This window comes from Denticeps clupeoides, chromosome 6 (genome assembly GCF_900700375.1).
Source record: "Denticeps clupeoides chromosome 6, fDenClu1.1, whole genome shotgun sequence".
In the NCBI taxonomy this organism is placed as follows: domain Eukaryota; kingdom Metazoa; phylum Chordata; class Actinopteri; order Clupeiformes; family Denticipitidae; genus Denticeps; species Denticeps clupeoides.
In genome coordinates this window covers 19,981,409-20,000,655 of record NC_041712.1, presented here as the reverse complement: position 1 = coordinate 20,000,655, position 19,247 = coordinate 19,981,409, and the positions used below count along the sequence as shown (strand labels likewise).

Here is a 19,247-nt window from a genome sequence, read left to right as displayed (position 1 = left end):
TGAACCCAAAGCCTCCCTGGCTTGCTTTGATTTTTCATGTTATAGACAGCGGAGATGGAATCTGTATAGAGTATTTGCTACCAACATTTTTGCTTCCAATATAATGCGATATATTCAGAAATAGCACAGCACGCACTGAAAAAGAAAGCTGTGCTGCCCAGTTACAATAACGCAAAACCAACGGATGAACCGCATTCCAGGGCTGTGTTGCCAGATGCACAATGATTTCAGTCCAAAATTGACATTATACTACCGAAAAGTAAAGTATTTAGCATTTTACATTACAATCAGCCCAATCTAGCAACTATGCACCATATATAGAATTTGGAATATGAATATGTATATATATTGCAATAAAAACTTCTGTATATAACACATATAGTATATATGGCTCCCGAATAGCACTTCATATTTGCTAAAATGTGCAAATCCACTTCCTCTTCATTTATTCAAATTTTATTTGTCACATACATAAAGACTATATATGACTTTTAGTACAACTGAAGCACAAATGGGTCGCCACTCATATGGTTAACTTTTACTTTCTTCTCCACTTCTGCAAATATCATCAATATATAGTTTAAAGTTTAGTTTAACTGAGACCCAGTCATGACCTGACACTCAGCTACGCCAATCATCATTGCACACTCACTCTATGCTAGATGAGATGTTAGCATGCACTTTAACAGCAGTCTGTTTAACAAGGGATTATCGGCTACGCATCTGCTGATCCTTTAATGCTTGAAACAAACAGTCACAGAGCCTGAAAACACAGAAATTCCCAGGAGAACCAGAGACGTTGGCTTCACCTGCTACTCCACCCCTTACAGTTACACCCCGCCCACTAATGTCCACCCTGCCTCTCTTTCAGAGGCTGAGCTGAAGTGTGTAGGACGGCAAGTGTAATCCCATCTTAAAAAGCCCATTCAGACCAGTGAGGAAGCAGACACCCATTCATGAGCAGAAAAAGTGACACCCACACATGCACACAAACACATGCAGTAAAAGTTGCTTTATTGTTTAAATTCCCCTCTCGCCACTTACTCATTTATTGCCTACATGTACAGGATGGAAATGGTGGTACCGCCGGAACATTCAAAGGTTAATGAAAATAAATAAATGCATAAAGCGTGGGACTAATGCAAACACCAGGTAAGTGCTGCATTAGTGGGCTGGGATTTACTCAGCAGTCCATCCCAAATGAGCTCCGACTGAGCAGATGGGACAGGTGACGCTGGCTGAGACGGCCAATCCAATCGCCTCCAGACCCGGTTCTGACACCAGGAGGTCCTGCTTTTTAAAAAGAACCGATACCCCCGGCCAGCCCCGGGACTGATCAACATGTCTATACGATGATTAACAGAGACACGGAAAAAAAAAAAAAAAGAGGCGGAGTCACAAGTCTGATTAATCATGGCGAGCCTTCAGTAAAGAAATGAAGAGAAAGAAGGTTTCGGAACATTAAAGACTGTGAAGCAGAGAAGGAGCGTCTCCTGACGAAATGGCGACTGACTGGGTCCGCCTTGTTAAACATTCTAATAATTTATTCCAGGTTTATTCCTATATGACAGCATTCTTAGATTGTTTTATTTTGAACGTCCATCATGTCATACTGAAAATATTAAATGTAACCTAATAAAGAAAATTGCTAGATTTAAATACGAAAAACATTTTCATTTTTCCATTCCATTGAAACGTTTATCAATCAGTGATAATCAGTGATAATATCAAAAAGACGGATGAATTTACAGGAGCTGTCAATCAAAAATTCTCACACTTGCTGCGCAGTGTGAAATCTGCGATCTGTGCATGCAAGGTGCAAGAAATGAACAGACAATAAAAACAAAAAAAAAAGTTCTGAGCAGTCGTCATTTTATCAAAAATGTCATGACGAGCTGTAACCAGCTTATTGGCTATAGCTTGGGGACCCGTGCTTTACACATGTCTGTGGTTCAAAGGTGGAGTTGTGACCCCAGGGGCCATGGGGCGATCACAGCAGGTTCTCCTGCACCTGATTATGGAGTCCTGGTCCATCCCAGCTGAAACCAATTAGGCTTGATGGACCAGGACTCCATAAGAACCGTTCGGCAGCACCCATTTACATTTACATCTACAGAATTTACCAGACGCCCTTATCCAGAGCGACTTACAATCAGTAGTTACAGGGACAGTCTCCCTGGAGCAATTTAGGGTTAAGTGTCTTGCTCAGGGACACGATGTCAGTAAGTGGGATTCGAACCTGGGTCTTCTGGTTCATAGGCGAATGTCTAACCCACTAGGCCACTACCACCCAGTAGATACTGCCACATTAACGTGCACTGTGACGTACCTGGTTTATGTTCCTGGCAATCGCCACACGCCATGGGGTTTGTTTTCGCTCATTTCATTGTTTTCGCTTTTTCTTTTCTGCAGTCGTGCTTGGTTTTGTTGTCTCTAAATAAATTTAATTTTCATGATGTCCTGCTTCTGTACCTTCTACCCCCTTGGACCCCAAGACATGACCTGAGTTTAACTTTTATATTTTTCTGCTTTGATGTAGCCACACATGTTATTGTTATAACTATTTTAACTATTTCATTGTCATATCTTGTTAAAATTGATCGTTTTTTTTTTTGAGTTGCAGGATTTAAGTTGCTAGGCAGTGTGGGGTATTGCTTTTACTGCAGGAAAAGAACATAACAATAAAAGATGCAAACACAACTTGTAATGCAGTTCATTTGTCCACATATTGGCACAAGCAGCTCACGCTGTCAGAGAACTGCATATTCACCAATCAGATCTCAGAAACACTGAAACTACAAATCTACAAATCAAGAGTTTAAACGTGACTGTTTTTATGGAAAATATAAACATCTGAAATAAGCGTATTTCCAAACAACAGACCCAACTAAATGAACACTCGATCACTATCCATAACTGCTTATTCCTAAGCATGTTCACATAAATTGATTTGATTGGCTGGCTTGAAAAGGTCCAACATTTTTAACCTTCTGCCACCAGCCCTGTGACGCAATGACCCTACAATTCAGCATGGAGTCACATAATGTCACCACAGCGTGTCCTGTTATGACCTGAGCCTCTTTCCCACATGAGTCTCTGTAAATATGTATTGCAGCAAGCATTAGACTAAATAATCATAATGAGTTGCAATGAACTCATCATAAACTGTATTTTTAATTTGTTTATTGATTGACAGTACTAATTATGTGTTCCATGGTTAACGATCTGTGATTATCAACCTCAATTCTTTAAGAACGTGAAGTGATGCAGGAGAAGCTGCAGCACCATTCCTAATCTCTCACACACACACACACACACACACACACATATCAGAATAAGCATTTGTAAACGCAAATGCATACGTGTGAACATGTTTTCAGGCACAGAAACCCACACCCTCATCTCCTTTCTTCCTAATGGAGAGGATGTAAGAGTCTTCCATACAACCAAAAATAACATCAAACCCCCACTTCCTGTGTCTCCTCTTGTCTCTCACCCACTTTCCCTTCATCCGGAGAGCAAGAATAGGCAGATGACCACCTCTTCCACCGGCCCCAATTAACCCCTCCACAGTAATGATTCTCCTCTATAAACCAGAAAAGGACATGGTGGGAAATGCTAATTCTCATAATTCTTTTTATAATTAATGGAAACGGGCAACAAGTTTGGAAAATCTATGGGATTGAACAAAACAGACTGATGAAGCATAGACTGACCACAATGGTCAAAAGCATAATTCTTCTGAAGGGGTTCATGATACCAAGACCCTCCAGCCTCCTTATCAATTTAATAACAACCCAATCAAAATGGCTGGTTCTTCTTCCAATTGCTTCTGAGACCCCTTAAGCAAGCTATGATCATATTCAAATGCATGAAATTTTATCAGCATGCAAGATGAAGAGGCCACGCCCACAGGTAATTAGCAACTCATCCACCCATTAGCTAATGTGGTGGTCTGCACTTACACACACACTTACAGTGAGTTGGGTCGGTTCTGCCTTCTCAGACCCCCGTCAAGGTCCGAATCTCCGCTGGGCAGGCTGTTAAGGCGTGAACTGCCAGGAGCGTGTGTGCCGGGGTCTTTACTGGCGTGGGAGTTGTTACAGTTTGCCAGAGACGGAGTGCCGTGTGTCTCTGAGTTCAGCAGCATGCTGCCTCGGTTCTCTGTGGAGGAACACGAACTCGAGTGAGAGAAACAGGAAGCTGGTGGTTTTGGCTAAAATCAGATTATTAACATTATCTAACGTCATCACAGGGACCAGGATTAGAGTTGTGTAATCCTAAACCCACCGCAAACTGATCAGAAAATGCTCTTATTTAGAGAGCAGGGTAGTTAAAGATATACAATTAAAATACAAAAACAAATGGGCAGCTTAATTTTTTATTCTACTGTAACATGAGTCATCAGTCAGTCAACATAATATGAAACACATTATGTGTTATGTATTAAACTATCTAAAAACAAATTACCTGTTACAATTATACTATTTTTTATGTTTTAAATTAAACAGAAGATTAAAACAAACAAAAAAATCATTGTGTTATCATTTGATTGATGGCAACTGGGCTAAAATGGATTGATCAGCCGATCACTGCATACGTGTGTGTTTATTGCTCACATCTTACAAATATTTGGATGGCAGAGGCCATGTGACGTCAACTATCAGTCAGTTAATGTTGTAATTATGAATCCCATTTCCTTCCTGACCCTGTGATTAGTGAGTACAGGGTAATGGACGTACCTCTCTCCTGCGCATTGCCGTGCGTGTTGAACAGCGTCAGCGGTCTCTCACTGCATGACTGCGCTTTGCCCTCTGTGCTCCGCCTCCTCATTGGGTGCTCATGTGTGTTGGCCACACCCCCTCCTGTTGCTGGGGCATCTTTAAAGATCTGTAATGAAATGCGTGGATAAAAACTGTAATGCTGTGAAGTGAAGGACCTTGCTGGGTCTCAGACTCAGAAAGCGCAGAAGAACGTCTGAGGTTCTAGTTGTAAGCCCCTTCCTCCTTTCCTCCACTGGTCATGTGGTGCAGAGCTAAACAGTGCAATGGGATGTGGACTTCTTTGACATTGTTGCCATGGTGACCCCAGTAAGAAGCTTGCCCTCAAAGTCAAAGGTGAACCGTGGAGTAAACAAAGCCAAACAGAAGGAGACAGAGGGACGGAAGAGACAGAGTGAAGATGACAGAAAAGAAACAGGTCGCCTACAGCCCAGTGACCTTGTCACATACGTCAATGGAGCTTTCAGCTTCAGGACAGAACGAGAGAGATCTGGTCATCTTGACACCACTCACCCTCTCGTGGTTTTCAATCAAGATCTCCACCACAATATTCTGGAACTTAATGTCCATGATGGCCGCCACCGTCTCTTCCTGTGGGCGAAGCAGTGTTGGGCCAAACACCACCCCCAAGTTGGCCACGGTCATCAGGTTCTGCTGGTGGTGACTGGCCACACTGTGGAGACAAACAGAAAGTCGGCCCACATCCTGCTCAGCCTTGTGATGGTCTCTAAAGAGCATGAACATTAAATTGTATTCGCATCCTCCATCCCTATTCCACTCCACTTAACCTCACACCAATGAGACATCCAAAATGATTGTCACCACCCCATAAGAATTTAATCAAAGGAACTTCAATAGAATGCTATTATAAAGGATACTATCCCCGATAGTCCAAAATCCTTTCCTTCAGACTAATGCGGTCATGTTAAGGGTCCAATTACGGGCAAAAACATTATAAAGTACCTCTATATGAGCCCATCCCATGACAAAGTACCTCTATAATGGAAAAAAATCTTAATTAGTGCTTAATAAGTGCTTGTGAATGTGAGGACATGTCCTTCTTGGTGCCCCTGCAGTGGGGAAAATCTTACGTAGCGCCCCATGAGGTGTTGTTACAATAAATGGGTGTTGGAGTGCCATATATAAAAAAATTCTGCCCTTGAAACGGCCTGAGTCCACCGCTGATCACAGGTGTCAGCAGTGGGTTTATTACCCTCCCAATCCTCTTAGGCTTTGTAACAACCAAAGGGGGCGTTAACCCCACAACTCACTTCGCCAAGTGTTTCATAAGCAGCTCGAGCATCTGCCGATTCTTCTCTGGCAGACGGTGGGCAATGTTGTGGATTTCAGCCGCTCGAGCCTCTGGATTGTCCAGCTCTGGTGGACAGAAAAGTGGGGGCAATGAGAAGAGACAGGGTGTCAGAATCTGATGTCAAATCTTTTGAGAACATATTGCAGCATTGCAGCTTTGTAAACACATTTAATGGGAGTCAACTTGCTGTTTTTTTTATCTATTCATGGACTAACACCAGCAGGCATAATAATATTAATATTAACCTAATTAAAAATGCCATAAAATCTGTTCTGAAAACAGGTGCCCATTTCACGTAAGGAACATAGAAAATGTACAACAAATAAATGAACATAAATACACATAAAACACAAAAGTCTCAAAAAATATAGTACCACATTAATCAACAGTTGGACTACTTACAGGTGATACATTTATTATTGTGATTATTTATTATTGACTGCCAGAGAGTCCTGGTGTATTACTGGGGTATTTGTGTGTAACACACTTGCCCAGTGTGTTACCAGAAGACCAGAAAGTCACAGGTTCAAACCCCACAGACTTCCATTGTGTCCCTGAGCAAGACACTCCAGATAACACCAGTAGTGCACTTGCAACAGTTTGTGAACCAAGGTTACAGTACATTTGTAACAAATGTAACAAAGATGATTTTACTGAATTGGCTTGTGAAATGTCCTATTTCTTCATAAGCATGATTCACCGGCATAGAAAAATGAATTGCAGCTGCCCACACAGCCACATGAAAGCACAGCCAACCAGTCAGCTATGGAACCCACTGTCAGTTCATGTCTCATCTCATCTCCTGTGTGCCAAAGCTGAAGCAGTGGAAGGGAATGCTGCTGAAATGTTACTACACTACAAGGAGCCTGATAAATATTATATTTATGAACACACAAACACGCTGTAGCAACATCAAAAGAGTGAACATCACACTCTGTCTTGTTGAAAAGTGAGACGCAGGTATCAGTAGCATCATATCAGTATAAAATGGTTATCCAGCATAACATTACAAGATGTTCTCTGATATGTTTGTGTGTGTACATACAGATATTTAACTTTTTTTAAACAAATGTATGGACACAAGCTATTCTCGTTCAAATGCTTAGAAACAGTGCTGCCAAGTGGCTGGAGTAGGTACTGCCTCTCCGTTACAGCAGATCCTCAGTCCAAAGTAAGTGTGAAAGGAGATCCGGTGATGAATGGCGGCAGAGTGATTGTTTTATAAAAAGAATTATAAGATAAACAGCTACAAAAAGGAGAGGCAGCATTGTGTTGCCGTGCTACCATTTTTCAGATAATGACCTCCAGATCTCTGAGGGAAAAAAGGGAGGCGTATTCCCCTTCTGTCCTGGCAGTGTGGTAGGAACCAGGTGGCCCAGTGCCTTTTTCACATAACTGGGAAGGAGAGAACCGGGTGGGAGGAGGGATCGAGACAGAAAGAGGGAGTTCACATGAGGACAGTGTCCTGACTTGGCCTCACTGTGCCGCCAGCCTGCACAGTAGCAGAACTACTGCATGTGTGTGTGTGAGTGCATGCATACAGTACATAAAAGTGTGTGAGATATTTGCCTGGTAGATATCTGCTCTGTTGGTGAGTGAGAAGTGAGTGGAAACTGAGTGAGTGTGTGTGAGAATGTGTGTGCCTGTGCGCGAGAGAGACTGTGATTTCTGGGCAAGTGAGTGAATAGTGTGTGTGTGTGTGTGTGTGAGTATTCAGTGAGTGAATGTAAGTGTGTGTGTGAGTGATTGTGTCATACAACCAACCTGCTAAAATAGCAGCCATGTGTGAAGCTGGTTAAATAGCTCTGTTTACAAAAGTTATTGTGTTCGTCTTTGTTAGTTAAAAACTGGTTATTAGTGTTACTGGTCAATGCTCAGTGAAACTGGTCATGACAGACTCTTCACTGTCTTCTGAATCTTGTGAATCCTGCAGTGATCATTTATTTACCCTCAACTCCAAATAATGACTTATAATGAGTGGATGTGTGTGTGTGTGTGTGTGTGTGTGTGTGTGTGTGTGTGTGTGTGTGTGAATGCTGTTGTTTGTTAGAAAGAGGGTGTGTAAGTAAAGTGTGTGTGTGTGTTTTAGTACAGGACTCACTCTAAGGTCATTTCCTGTCCTGCAAGCAGGAGACACACCCACACTTCCTGCCTCTTACTGCTTGCCCTAAAAGTGTGTGTGCGTGTGTGTGTGTGTGTGCGTGCCCATGGTCAATGTCTTTTAATCGAGTGTGGTTTGCTCCAGAGGGACGTGCAGGAACATGCCCTAAAGCAGCACTGACGATGAAGAACCAGCAAAACAAGAACCAAGAAAGGAAAACAAAGCAATAAAATGACTCACTGGCTGCTTTGATGAAACTCCTCTGATACTGATACGTCATGAGCGGCGCAGGTAGCATCCTGGAGAGGGGCAGACAGAGGGGGGGGGGGTTATTTCTGTTTAACCTTTTAGTTCTGCTCATTCGTCTGGTTTTCCCCAATAACATTTCAATGCTTCTGGAACCCCCTGGAGTGGATGAATGGTGCCCAGTTGGTGACTGTGCCCTCAGCGTTACATGGCTGCATGACTGTAACAAAGTTCCTTTGTGAGTTTTTAATTGGCTGGACAGGTCACTTAATAAATAAATGCACGCACACACACACACACACACACACACACACACACACACACACCTGAGATAGTGCTTGATCGCACTGGTAATGGTCTTTATCTCCCACTCTTGACCTTCCAGCTCCACATCTGCACAGGTTTTGGGATCTAGCAGACAAACAAATAAAAGTTTTCAGCCAATCAAATCAAAGCAAAATCAGTAGCATCTTCAGACTGGGTGAATGTTTATGCTTGATTGCTGACATTATTATATTCCTATTTTAAGACGTCCGACAGGGCACCACGGCAGATAAAGTGGCTGTTGGCGCTGAAATGGCAGGGAGTGATGCCTGGGGCATTCTGGAGAGCTAAAGGCAGCCGTTGGCATGTGTAAACACAAACACACATAAAAACACCCACATTACTGGTTGCCGCGCAGAAATTTCCCCACATACCTCAGCACCCAACTCATTCAGCCAGCAGCGCCACCTATAGCCCACTGCCGCAGGACCCTCGTGAACTCCTGACCCCACAGGTAACAACACATCCGTCTAACTTGAGACTGAAACCAGCCTGACTTGGGGCCCAGAGTGAATCACTGAAAATACCACAGGGCTCCGGATATAATTGGCACATAATTACCCTGAAATAAATGGCTGTGTGGCTCAGTGATCAGCTTTCTCAGATGTCACGCAGGTCTAGGCGTGGTGGACAAATGCTTGTGTGTGTGTGTGTTTCATGCGTGCATTAGGGTGTGGAAATGAGAAGATACTCAGGGTCTTTGCTAAAGGATTAACACTGAATCCAATATATTGAACTGAATCACTGTATAACACACACACAGTTTCCTCTTCACTTACCCATGGCAAGGCCCAGTAGTTTCTGCACTCGAGAGTTCACGCCCACTATCCGATAAAGGCCCTGTTCATCAATACCTACGCAGATATGGAAACACCAGTCAAAAAGTCATGCTGTAGAACAAAACTGAAGACTCGCAAAGACTGTGGGCATGTTTTTCAAACTGGCTTGTTTGCTAGTATAAGGTCAAAGGGGTCTACAGGACTTGCATAACTAAATATTGGTAGTTAACCAGAACACTATCCTCAATGATGTTTGAAAATCGTGGGCGCCAATGGTGAGGAAGTATCATCACCAGAGGCACCTACCCTTTTAAACTTATTGGGATTTACACCTTTATATCAGAATCAGCTCTCAGTATGAGCATTATCGAGCCTTTTGCTGGTTTTACTCTTTGCAACAGGTCCTGTCCACTGCAGATCTGGAGATGTTATTGCCCAGCTGTACAGCATCACAAATTGGTGAATCTCAAAATCATTGTTGCAGTTGTTGCGATTTATAATTTAATTTATTCAAATTTCATTTCTATTTCGAAATATGTCATTCAGCCCTACCATACTAGCAAGAAAATCAATGTTATTCACTTCCCCTGTCAGTGGTTATAACGTAATAATGGCTGATATAATATCATTCATATACATTACATAACTAGAGAGACAACAAATATGATGCACACGCACACTCAGGAACACACTATTAGAAATACCTCTGGTCTCTACAGCATAGATAAATTTCTTCATTACATTAAACCCAGTCACATCCAGCTGGACCACTGAAGGAGAGAGGAAAGGAGAATATTACAGTTAGGGACAGAGGAACAATGCGAGCACAGACGAGGGTAACTGTTGAGTAAAGAACTCACTGGCTTCATTCTGACTGTCTCTGTTGAGGTTATAGACCTGAGAGGGGAGAGAGAGTCACCATTACACTCCAGCGGTAAATCAACGGGCAAATGCCGAGTCAGTTTTACGTTCGCCAGAGACCTCTGAGGACAGTCGACGTCTGCCTCAGACAACTTTTAAAGGTCACCATGACAACGCACCCAAACTCGTAAAGTCATTTTACACCCCTGTCACCCCTGCAGCCTCTAAGGGTAGCACGAAAGCAAACACACATCAGGAGATCAAAGAGCGGCTCGTTCCAACTGCTAACTCATGTGGCCTAACACACAATATATCACCCAACACCCCCCACACCCACCAATTATAAACACATAATTCCGATAAATAAATATTTGAATTATCTTGCATTAATAGCTTTGGATTTTCTTTATTCATTTCATTTGCAAGAATGTTTAATCCCATGGTGAAGTTACTCACCCCCCCTGCTGAATACTTAGTATTACCAACCCCTCTTTTTTGTGGAGCGTCCGGTTGTTTTTTAGAATAGTCTGGTTTTTTTTTTAGGCAATTAAACATTTTTCACATCATGGGCCTCCTTCCTTTCATGCAAGGGGATTTTTTTTTATCACAAATCAGCATTCACAGCATATTTTTGTAAATATGCCAAAAGTACACCCTTGTGTGTCTATTTTCTGGACAAAGTTTAAGAAACTCACCGGTTCTCTGCCATCCATAGCCTCCATCCACAGCCTGCGGTCCTCCTCAGAGAGAGCCTGCATGGTGATCACCCCTGGCCTGGAAGTCATACAAACATGAATGTCCTTACTCACACACACACACACACACACACACACACACACACACACACACACGCATGCTTACACAACCACGAATGACAGTACAAGGATACACACACATGCATACAGGTGCATGCACACATACAGCTAAATGCAAATACAGGAGCCTGCATGCTCACACACACACGTATTAAGTATACACACGCACTGGCACATGCAGACACGATAAACAACTTATACAACACATTATACAACTTCGCCTGTGTGTCCATCATCGCTGTTCCCTTTCTGCTTGTTCTCCAAAATCCATTAAGCTGCTGTCCTCCACAGCAAAGCATTAGCATAACTCTGCCAGCCAGACGGCCACTTAACCTTCAGATGCCATATCACGGAGAGTGTGTGTGTGTGTGTGTGTGTGTGTGTGTGTGTGTGTGTGTGTTTGGGGGGGGGAGGGGTTGCTAACTTTCAGTGATCACGTTCCATTTCACACAGCAGTCTGAATGAAGAACAGACCTGCAGGTTCTGCTCTCAGCCGGGCACGGCCTGAAATGGTCTACCCTGTTTCTCGAATTCACTGTGAACACTGATCTGTCCCCTCCTCCCTGAGAGACAAATGCGCCCCCTGCTGTCTACTCACCGGTCCACAGCCTCCACGTCAAAGCAGAAGCGCTTCTCGATCGAATCGGTTTTCCGGCGAGTGCACGACTTCAGGATGAAGCTCTCCTCCTCTCCCTGAGACACAAAGGGCAAGGACGCAGAATATCAGAGGAAAAAGACAAACAAAGGCTATCAGGACAGAAGGAAGGAACACGTGTAGCTCCTTCAGAGCCAGAGACCCTCACACACTTCACACCTTCAAGATTGAACGATGTGTGAGTGTGTGTCCTGAAGAGTGGGACTGTAAATGGATTTACTTCAAAAAGTGACTCAACACTCATGACTGATACACACATACCCACAATCTACTTAAATTATTCAGAGTCAGCACTAGGGGTGTTGAAATTAATTGTATGATTGATGCATCATGATGCAGACGTGGACGATATTGCATCGATGCAGTGCAGAACATAATCGATTATAACATAATGACTTTACTACAAGCGGTATAAAAAAAAAGCCCCGCAGCAAGCGCAGAGCGTTTGGTCTGAAAGCGGCTTTAGATTTTCTCCAATGAGCAGAAAAGCAGTCTGTGTTCAGTCTGCACTTACCTGATGCAACGGACTTCTGAACCAGCCGTTTTTCTGGTGTTAGTGGCAAATCAAATTTATGGGATGCATCGTGATGCATCGATATTGAGGCATTGATAATCATAATCAAATCGAATTGTGAGACCAGTGAAGGTTCACACATCTCGTCACTACTAATAAAAAAACTGGGTGTGTTGTGTCAGTCATTATTTCTAAGTGGTGACTAACACAGACAGGAAAAGATAACCTTTTTGCAAATATGGAGACATTTTTATAGTTCCTTAGTTATATTATGTTTATTAAAGATGAATGAGCTATTTTGTGTGTATAAGATAAGCAACATGCAGCCGAAAATACGTACTTCTTAACAATTCGAAAAAAATTAAAAGATCAACATGTTATTGAGAGAAAGTTAAAGGTTTATGGGTTAGATTTATGGTTAGAAAACTCTTGCTATATGTTATAATACAAATGATCTATTATCATTCGTAATACATAATACATATAATACATATATAGCTATTACTCTAGATACATTAGGTTGAAACACTGTGTGTGTGTGTGTGTGTATGACCTCCGTGTTAACAACCATCTCAGTGTGGTCCAGCAGACACGGTGTGGTCAGTGTGCCGTTTCCGTGCCAACAAGTGAGGCTGTCAGGCAGTGTGAACAAGCCACAGTGCCCTGCCAAGGACAGACCAATCTCCCAGCCCCGCCCCGTTCTCATACCCACAACGACAGCAGCGTGGCAAACAGAGGTCATCTGGACACGTACCATTCTCCCCCCAGACTTCTGGTCAAACAGCACCATGGTGACACGTTTGGGCTCCCGGTGGTACGTGCAGTAGTACTTCACCCAGCTGGACACAAAAGAGCCTGGGAGAAGAGGGAAATCGAATCAATGCTACTCTGGACACAGAAATCTTGGAGACAGACAGAAACAGCATAAAAACCCTAATTCTTGTTGTAAACTGAATTAAGAAAATAATTATTCGTGTCTGTGCTTCACTGTCTGCTCCCCACCACAATAGTGCTGTCAAAGATCACTTTCCAGTGCCTGGTGAACACTGTTGTGTTGAATTGTGATCTCAGTCTTAATAAAGAATTCTGTTATTCTAGCCTACATTCCCTTATTGAGTCTCACTTTTATTTAAATCTGATACAAAGCCTTTTATACCCTCTGTTAGAGAAATATTCTAGGAACAAGAGCAACCATGAGATAAAATCAATGAGGGAAAGAGGCTTCTCACGTTTCTCCTGCACAAACAGGTAGCCTTCCATGGTGTTGGGGCTGATGCTCTTGTGCTCATCCGGGTTCTCCTTCATCTTCCTCATTAGGCTCTCCACCTCCGAGCGTGTGCTCTCAAAACGGTTCCGTGTCTACACAATGAGAACAACAGCTCATGCACTCACAGCAAGGTCCTGTATAGCAAATTACAGAGGGTCTTCATTCTCAGACATTGATTCTCCCCTAATAGGTCTTTGGAACATTGCTTGGGGTGTTGTCCTAATCCCAAGTGTTTTCTAATGTGAATATTGAGTCTGCATATAAATCATGGAAATCAATTCTGATAGCAGGCACATTCAAAGGGATTCATAGAATGATGGAAATGTCCATACATCTACAGGCTGAAAGTATCATGGTAGCCTTTCCTGAGTATCAACATGAGATGAATTGGTTCCTTTTTTAAATGAGATGTTATGGTGTCTGTTCCTACGTTTTGGATGCTGATGGTCAGGTCGGTTTTGAAGTGGTTAAAGTCTTTGGCCAGTTCGTATCCATGGTGGTAGTATGTGAACAGGCCCTGAAGGAAAGCCAGCAACTGCAGTGGGAGAGAAGATGGGATTGAAGTTGGCACTGAGTGATGGAGCGCTACGCAAACAGGCCAATTACAATTCATTAAAAAGAGTTTGTCTGAGACGTCTTTATTAGAATGTAGAATAATCCATATCGATGGCAGCAACAAGGCTCAGAAAATAAATGGGTCCAGGAACGCTGACTGGGAGGAGCTGATTTAAGGTGCTCCTTATTGATTGTGTGTGTGTGTGTGTGTGTGTGTGTGTGTGTGTGCTTTCTCACCGGTTCCACAAACTCAAACATCTTCCTCTCCTGAACCTCCTGCACCTTAAATACATATTCCAAAGACACTTCGTAGAAATGCTGACGTACGTTGTCCACCTGATTATCAGCCTGAGGACACAGTAGGAGACAAATCATTGTTTTACAAAAAAAAATGGTTTATCACTATATTATTACATGAGTTATGTCTAATATATAGCCTAGACACTCGTCAGCGCCTGTTAATTAATATTGCCACAATCGGTCTGCTTTTGCTGCACGCATGTAAAATGATGCCTCTCTGCAACATCTGATGTTGCACTTGCTGCCACGTACCAAAACTAAAACCATTATATCTTGCATCTAAAACCATTATATCCTGATGGGTGGTTGTAGCCTAGTGGGCAACACACTCGCCTATGAACCAGAAGACCCAGGTTCAAATCCAACTTACTACCATTATGTCCCTGAGCAAGACACTTGTAACTGAGACTGTCCCTGTAACTACTGATTGTAAGTCGCTCTGGATAAGGGCGTCTGATAAATGCTCTAAATTTATATGCATCTCCTCAAAAAAGCATGCAAATTCTCTCCTTTTCCATCATAGATGACATTTCATTTGAATGTTGTACAGTTCAATCTACAAGGTTTTTGAAACTAAGTTTGCTTTTAAGTACTCCAGGAAGAAGTCTCTTTAGTCATTCTGTAATTCTCTTTGTCAACCAGCTGGAATTATGGGAGAAACCCTTGTTATAAGGGTAGATATCAAGTGATGGTGAATTCATTTGCATTAAGATTACTCACAGTGCCTGGGTCCATGAAACCAGGCAAGAGATGGAAGGGAAAAAATGTATGAAGAGAGGTCAGAGGGGTCCTTACCTCATGAAGCTGTGCCTCCTTCTTCTTGGCAGACAGACTGAGGTGCTTCTCCAGAACTGCACAGTATTTTTCCGTCTCTTTGTCGTACTTCTTTTTGGCTTCCTGTAACACATTTATACACGTATATACATATAGAATTACGAGCTTCTAATTACATGTTATATTTCTTGGTGCCGGTCCCAATCCTGGGTACAGGGGGAGGATAGTGTCCGAAAAATTCAAGTATGTGGACAACCAGATTGGTTGATCCGCTGTAGCAACCCCTAACTGGAGCAGCCAGAGGGAGATGATGGCATTCTGACTGATTAATGTACTTTAGGCACCAGCTTTATATATTCTAAGTTTACTTGGACTCCCCTAGAATTAAACCAGAGTAAAGCTAATCTGTTGTAATACCAATATTGGCCAGATGGTGGTAATGTAATTCCACAAATAAGGAAACAGGAAATTGAAACAGGGAGTGGAAGCAGAGGACAAGACAGATATCAAATAACCCAGAAATACAGCAGCATGCCATTAAGCTTAACATGTGGCATTGTGCCATAAACACACAGACACAGACACACACACTCCGTACCTTGGCTGCTCCAATCTGCTCCTTACGGAACCTCTCCAGAGGGGCGATCAATACATCGTTGGCATTTTCGATCTGCGAATGAATGATGGAACATCAGAAAACCTTCAGGCACATAGTTCTGCAATAATAAAAGATTAATAATGAGTAAAAATACAAGCTGGTGTGGGGAGGTCAGCTGCACTGTAAAAAAAAAGGTTAAAAGTTCCCGCAACTTCACGCCCATGTAGTTGTGCCATAGCCATGAAGTTGAGGGAGCTCTGTGGCCGGTTGTAGGTTTCCAACCTTTTTTCTTTACAGTGTGGTAGACAAAACCTTTGGGCCTTTTGCCACTTCCGATTATTTGTTCCAGTGTCGGCAGACACCTACCATGCGAGTTCGCTCATCCTCCAGGTTCTGCAGCACTCCAGCAAACTCCTGCAGAGATTTGGCTGTGGAGGGGCACACAGAGGGGTTTGTGTTTACGGTAAAGTTATGATATGCCTATTTGTCAGCGTGTCTTCGGATTTTCCATTTGCTCAACATTCAAATCAGTCAGCCTCCAGTGTAAACAAGCTCTGGCTGGATAAAAGACAGCGAGCAAGTCTCCACTCGCTTGCCGAGCAGCTCTGCCGTGCCAGTTTCCACAGTGGATACGGAGTTCATCAGCCCAGAAGCGCCCGCTTCCGTGCTGCACATCATAAAAGCTTCATGAGAACTTAAATATGGCAGTCCGATATTGAAGATGTCACTGCGCTGTCAGTGCGGGCATGAGCCACGCTCTGTGCCAGATGCACGTAAAGTATGCGAGTAGGTGGATACGTGGGTGTTGCAGTTGGCACAAATATGCCAGGGAAGAGAAGTCTTCATGTCACGGCCTGCCTGCTGCAGCGGGTTTGCGTTCCAGCAAAAATGGATTTTAGACGTGTAAAGCTGAATATACGATCTAGAAATTCAGTTACTGGGGTGATTTCACCATTCATATATACAGTACAGGCCAAAAGTTTGGACACACCTCCTCATTCAATATGTTTTCTTTATTTTCATGCCCATCAAAAGGCATCAAAACTGTGAATGAACACATGTGGAGTTATGTACTTAACAAAAAGTGGAGACCTGGAATCACCGGACCTGAACCCAATCGAGATGGTTTGGGGGGAGCTGGACCGCAGAGTGAAGGCAAAGGGGCCAACAAGTGCTAAACACCTCTGGGAACTCCTTCGAGACTGTTGGAAAAGCCTTTCAGGTGACGACCTCTTGAAGCTCATCGAGAGAATGCCAAGAGTGTGAAATGCAGTAATCAGAGCAGAGAAACTAGAATATAAAACATGTTTTCAGTTATTTCACATTTTTTGTTAAGTACATAACTCCACATGTGTTCATTCATAGTTTTGATGCCTTCAGTGAGAATCTACCAACGTAAATGGTCACGAAAATAAAGAAAACACATTGAATGAGAAGGTGTGTCCAAACTTTTGGCCTGTACTGTACTGATTGTTTTTGTCATTGTGATACGCAACAAAATTGCATTAAACTCATCACCCTTAGTGAGCAGTGGGGTATTTGAACCCACAACCTTTCAGTCTGCTTCTTTACTCACTAGGCCACCACTGCCCACTAGTTTTAGTTGGCCAAAATTGGTATGACATAGCATGCTCCCAAATTCACTTGTTAATATTAATTTGTTAATATTAATAAAACTTTTCACTTATGTTATCAAATAATAACACACTTTAAAGCGATGCACTGACATGATAATCACATGAGTTCTAGAGTTATGATATAGGTGTATATAGCATTGGTTTGTGCAAACGCACACACAGTCTGCTGCAGAGAGGTAACTCACCGATGCAGATTTCATCGTCTGTCTCAGCGTCTCCAATGCACTGGAACTTGAACTCGTTGAGAGACTCAGCAAATTTCCTCTTGGCTGCAGACAGATCTGTGGGGAGAGGGGGCCGAGAGAGCACAGGGTTCATCCAGGAGATGCATGCATGCAGGTGTCCTCACAGGAACATGCCCTGCCAGTGCACCTCGCCGCCAGCGCAATTTGTCTCTGGCGCGTCACGGCCGACCACAGAAACGCACACCAGAACAACACAGCCACGGTGGTCCGAAGAAATACGCTGCGTGCGCACCAGCCCCTACCAGCACTTCGGAAACTAGACCGCTGGAGCTACCAAACTGCAAGAGCGCTGACATTGAAATACACGTGCTTTCCGATTTATTCACTTTGCTTTGCCTTTAAAGCTTTCTGACATCCTAGACGGTGTAGTTTTCACATCGCCATCTAGTTTCACTAAAACAGGTTCTTTATTATCTGTAGACCATACGCCTGTCTTTGATGCGGTTTGTACCTGCATTCGATCACTTGACGCTGTGTAACGCTCGTCGCGGTTTAACGTTTGAGTGGGATTTTGGCAGAAATTGGTGCCAAGAAAATGTTGCATGCAGCATTTCCTTGATCCCATTCGAACTCGCAGCCGACAAAACGCTGGTGATTTGCTGCAATGAGCAGAAAAAACGGTCAGTGTTCAGTCCACTTTCCCTTAGATGCCGCAAATGCCAGAGAAATGTCTGGTTCCGACATCCATGTGACCTCAGCTCTCATCTCACTGACCTATTTGAAAACAAAATGCAAAGTAATGTAGAATAATTGATGTGATGCATGGTGATGCATCGATAATCGAGTCGACCGGGACCATGGGACCGGCGAAGGTTCCTCTAGTGTCCTGGGACAACTCTTTCATCACAGCAACAGTTCTCGGCTTTGAAGAGCATTAAATACGACACATTGTGTGTTGTTTAGACAACCTCACATAGTTTGGAGACTTCATGTAAGCCCATACATGCGTAAGTGTGTCGAAAGTATTGACAAACTAGATATTTTGTGGTCCTTTTAATAAAAGCACAGTAAACAGAAGTAAATGGCTTGCTCATAAACCCCCTCCCCAGCTGACAGAGATACTCATGTTCCCACCAGTGTGTGCAGATTAGTGGCTCGTCTGTTCACACAAAAACAGTATAATCGAGGACACATGGTTAGCCACAATCACACATGCAAATATGTGCAGAAAATGTCCTAAAAAAGAATGTCTACGTTGCAATTTTGTAAAAAGTACAGTATGCCCACTGCATCCTATTTCATTTGAACTGAAGAGAATTCTTCAAAGTTGCAGCTTTTGATGCTGATTTACCGCAAATGTTCATCAGTTAAAGAGCTAAAAAAAGGCTGAACTCTGACTTCAAGGGCATCTCCATTTGGGCCCGGTAGCCCAAGCCCAGGGAATTATGGGATGCACACTCAATTCGAAAAATGTTTTCACAAATGAGAAACACATTTTCGGGCACGAAACTACAGTCTCTGCATGGAAATTCCTCCCAGTGCA

The 19,247-nt window shown here is 43.0% G+C and overlaps 1 protein-coding gene across 3 annotated transcripts in view; it reads right to left on the bottom strand.

The window, feature by feature from the left end:
* The window catches only part of LOC114791865 (rho GTPase-activating protein 26-like), a 47,612-nt gene that overhangs the window by 4,921 nt on the left and 23,444 nt on the right, over window positions 1-19,247 (bottom strand). For all 3 annotated transcript variants that reach the window (XM_028982376.1, XM_028982377.1, XM_028982378.1), the window contains 19 exons: window positions 17,705-17,800; window positions 16,249-16,310; window positions 15,883-15,954; window positions 15,306-15,407; window positions 14,448-14,558; window positions 14,086-14,190; window positions 13,618-13,747; window positions 13,143-13,243; window positions 11,818-11,912; window positions 11,100-11,178; window positions 10,404-10,440; window positions 10,248-10,313; window positions 9,544-9,618; window positions 8,767-8,851; window positions 8,435-8,493; window positions 6,053-6,158; window positions 5,295-5,454; window positions 4,743-4,890; window positions 3,978-4,164 (listed from right to left, as the gene is read on the bottom strand). In XM_028982376.1, coding sequence (XP_028838209.1) covers window positions 3,978-4,164; window positions 4,743-4,890; window positions 5,295-5,454; window positions 6,053-6,158; window positions 8,435-8,493; window positions 8,767-8,851; window positions 9,544-9,618; window positions 10,248-10,313; window positions 10,404-10,440; window positions 11,100-11,178; window positions 11,818-11,912; window positions 13,143-13,243; window positions 13,618-13,747; window positions 14,086-14,190; window positions 14,448-14,558; window positions 15,306-15,407; window positions 15,883-15,954; window positions 16,249-16,310; window positions 17,705-17,800 — 1,876 coding nt within the window. The remainder of the gene's footprint in view (window positions 1-3,977; window positions 4,165-4,742; window positions 4,891-5,294; window positions 5,455-6,052; window positions 6,159-8,434; window positions 8,494-8,766; window positions 8,852-9,543; window positions 9,619-10,247; window positions 10,314-10,403; window positions 10,441-11,099; window positions 11,179-11,817; window positions 11,913-13,142; window positions 13,244-13,617; window positions 13,748-14,085; window positions 14,191-14,447; window positions 14,559-15,305; window positions 15,408-15,882; window positions 15,955-16,248; window positions 16,311-17,704; window positions 17,801-19,247) is intronic.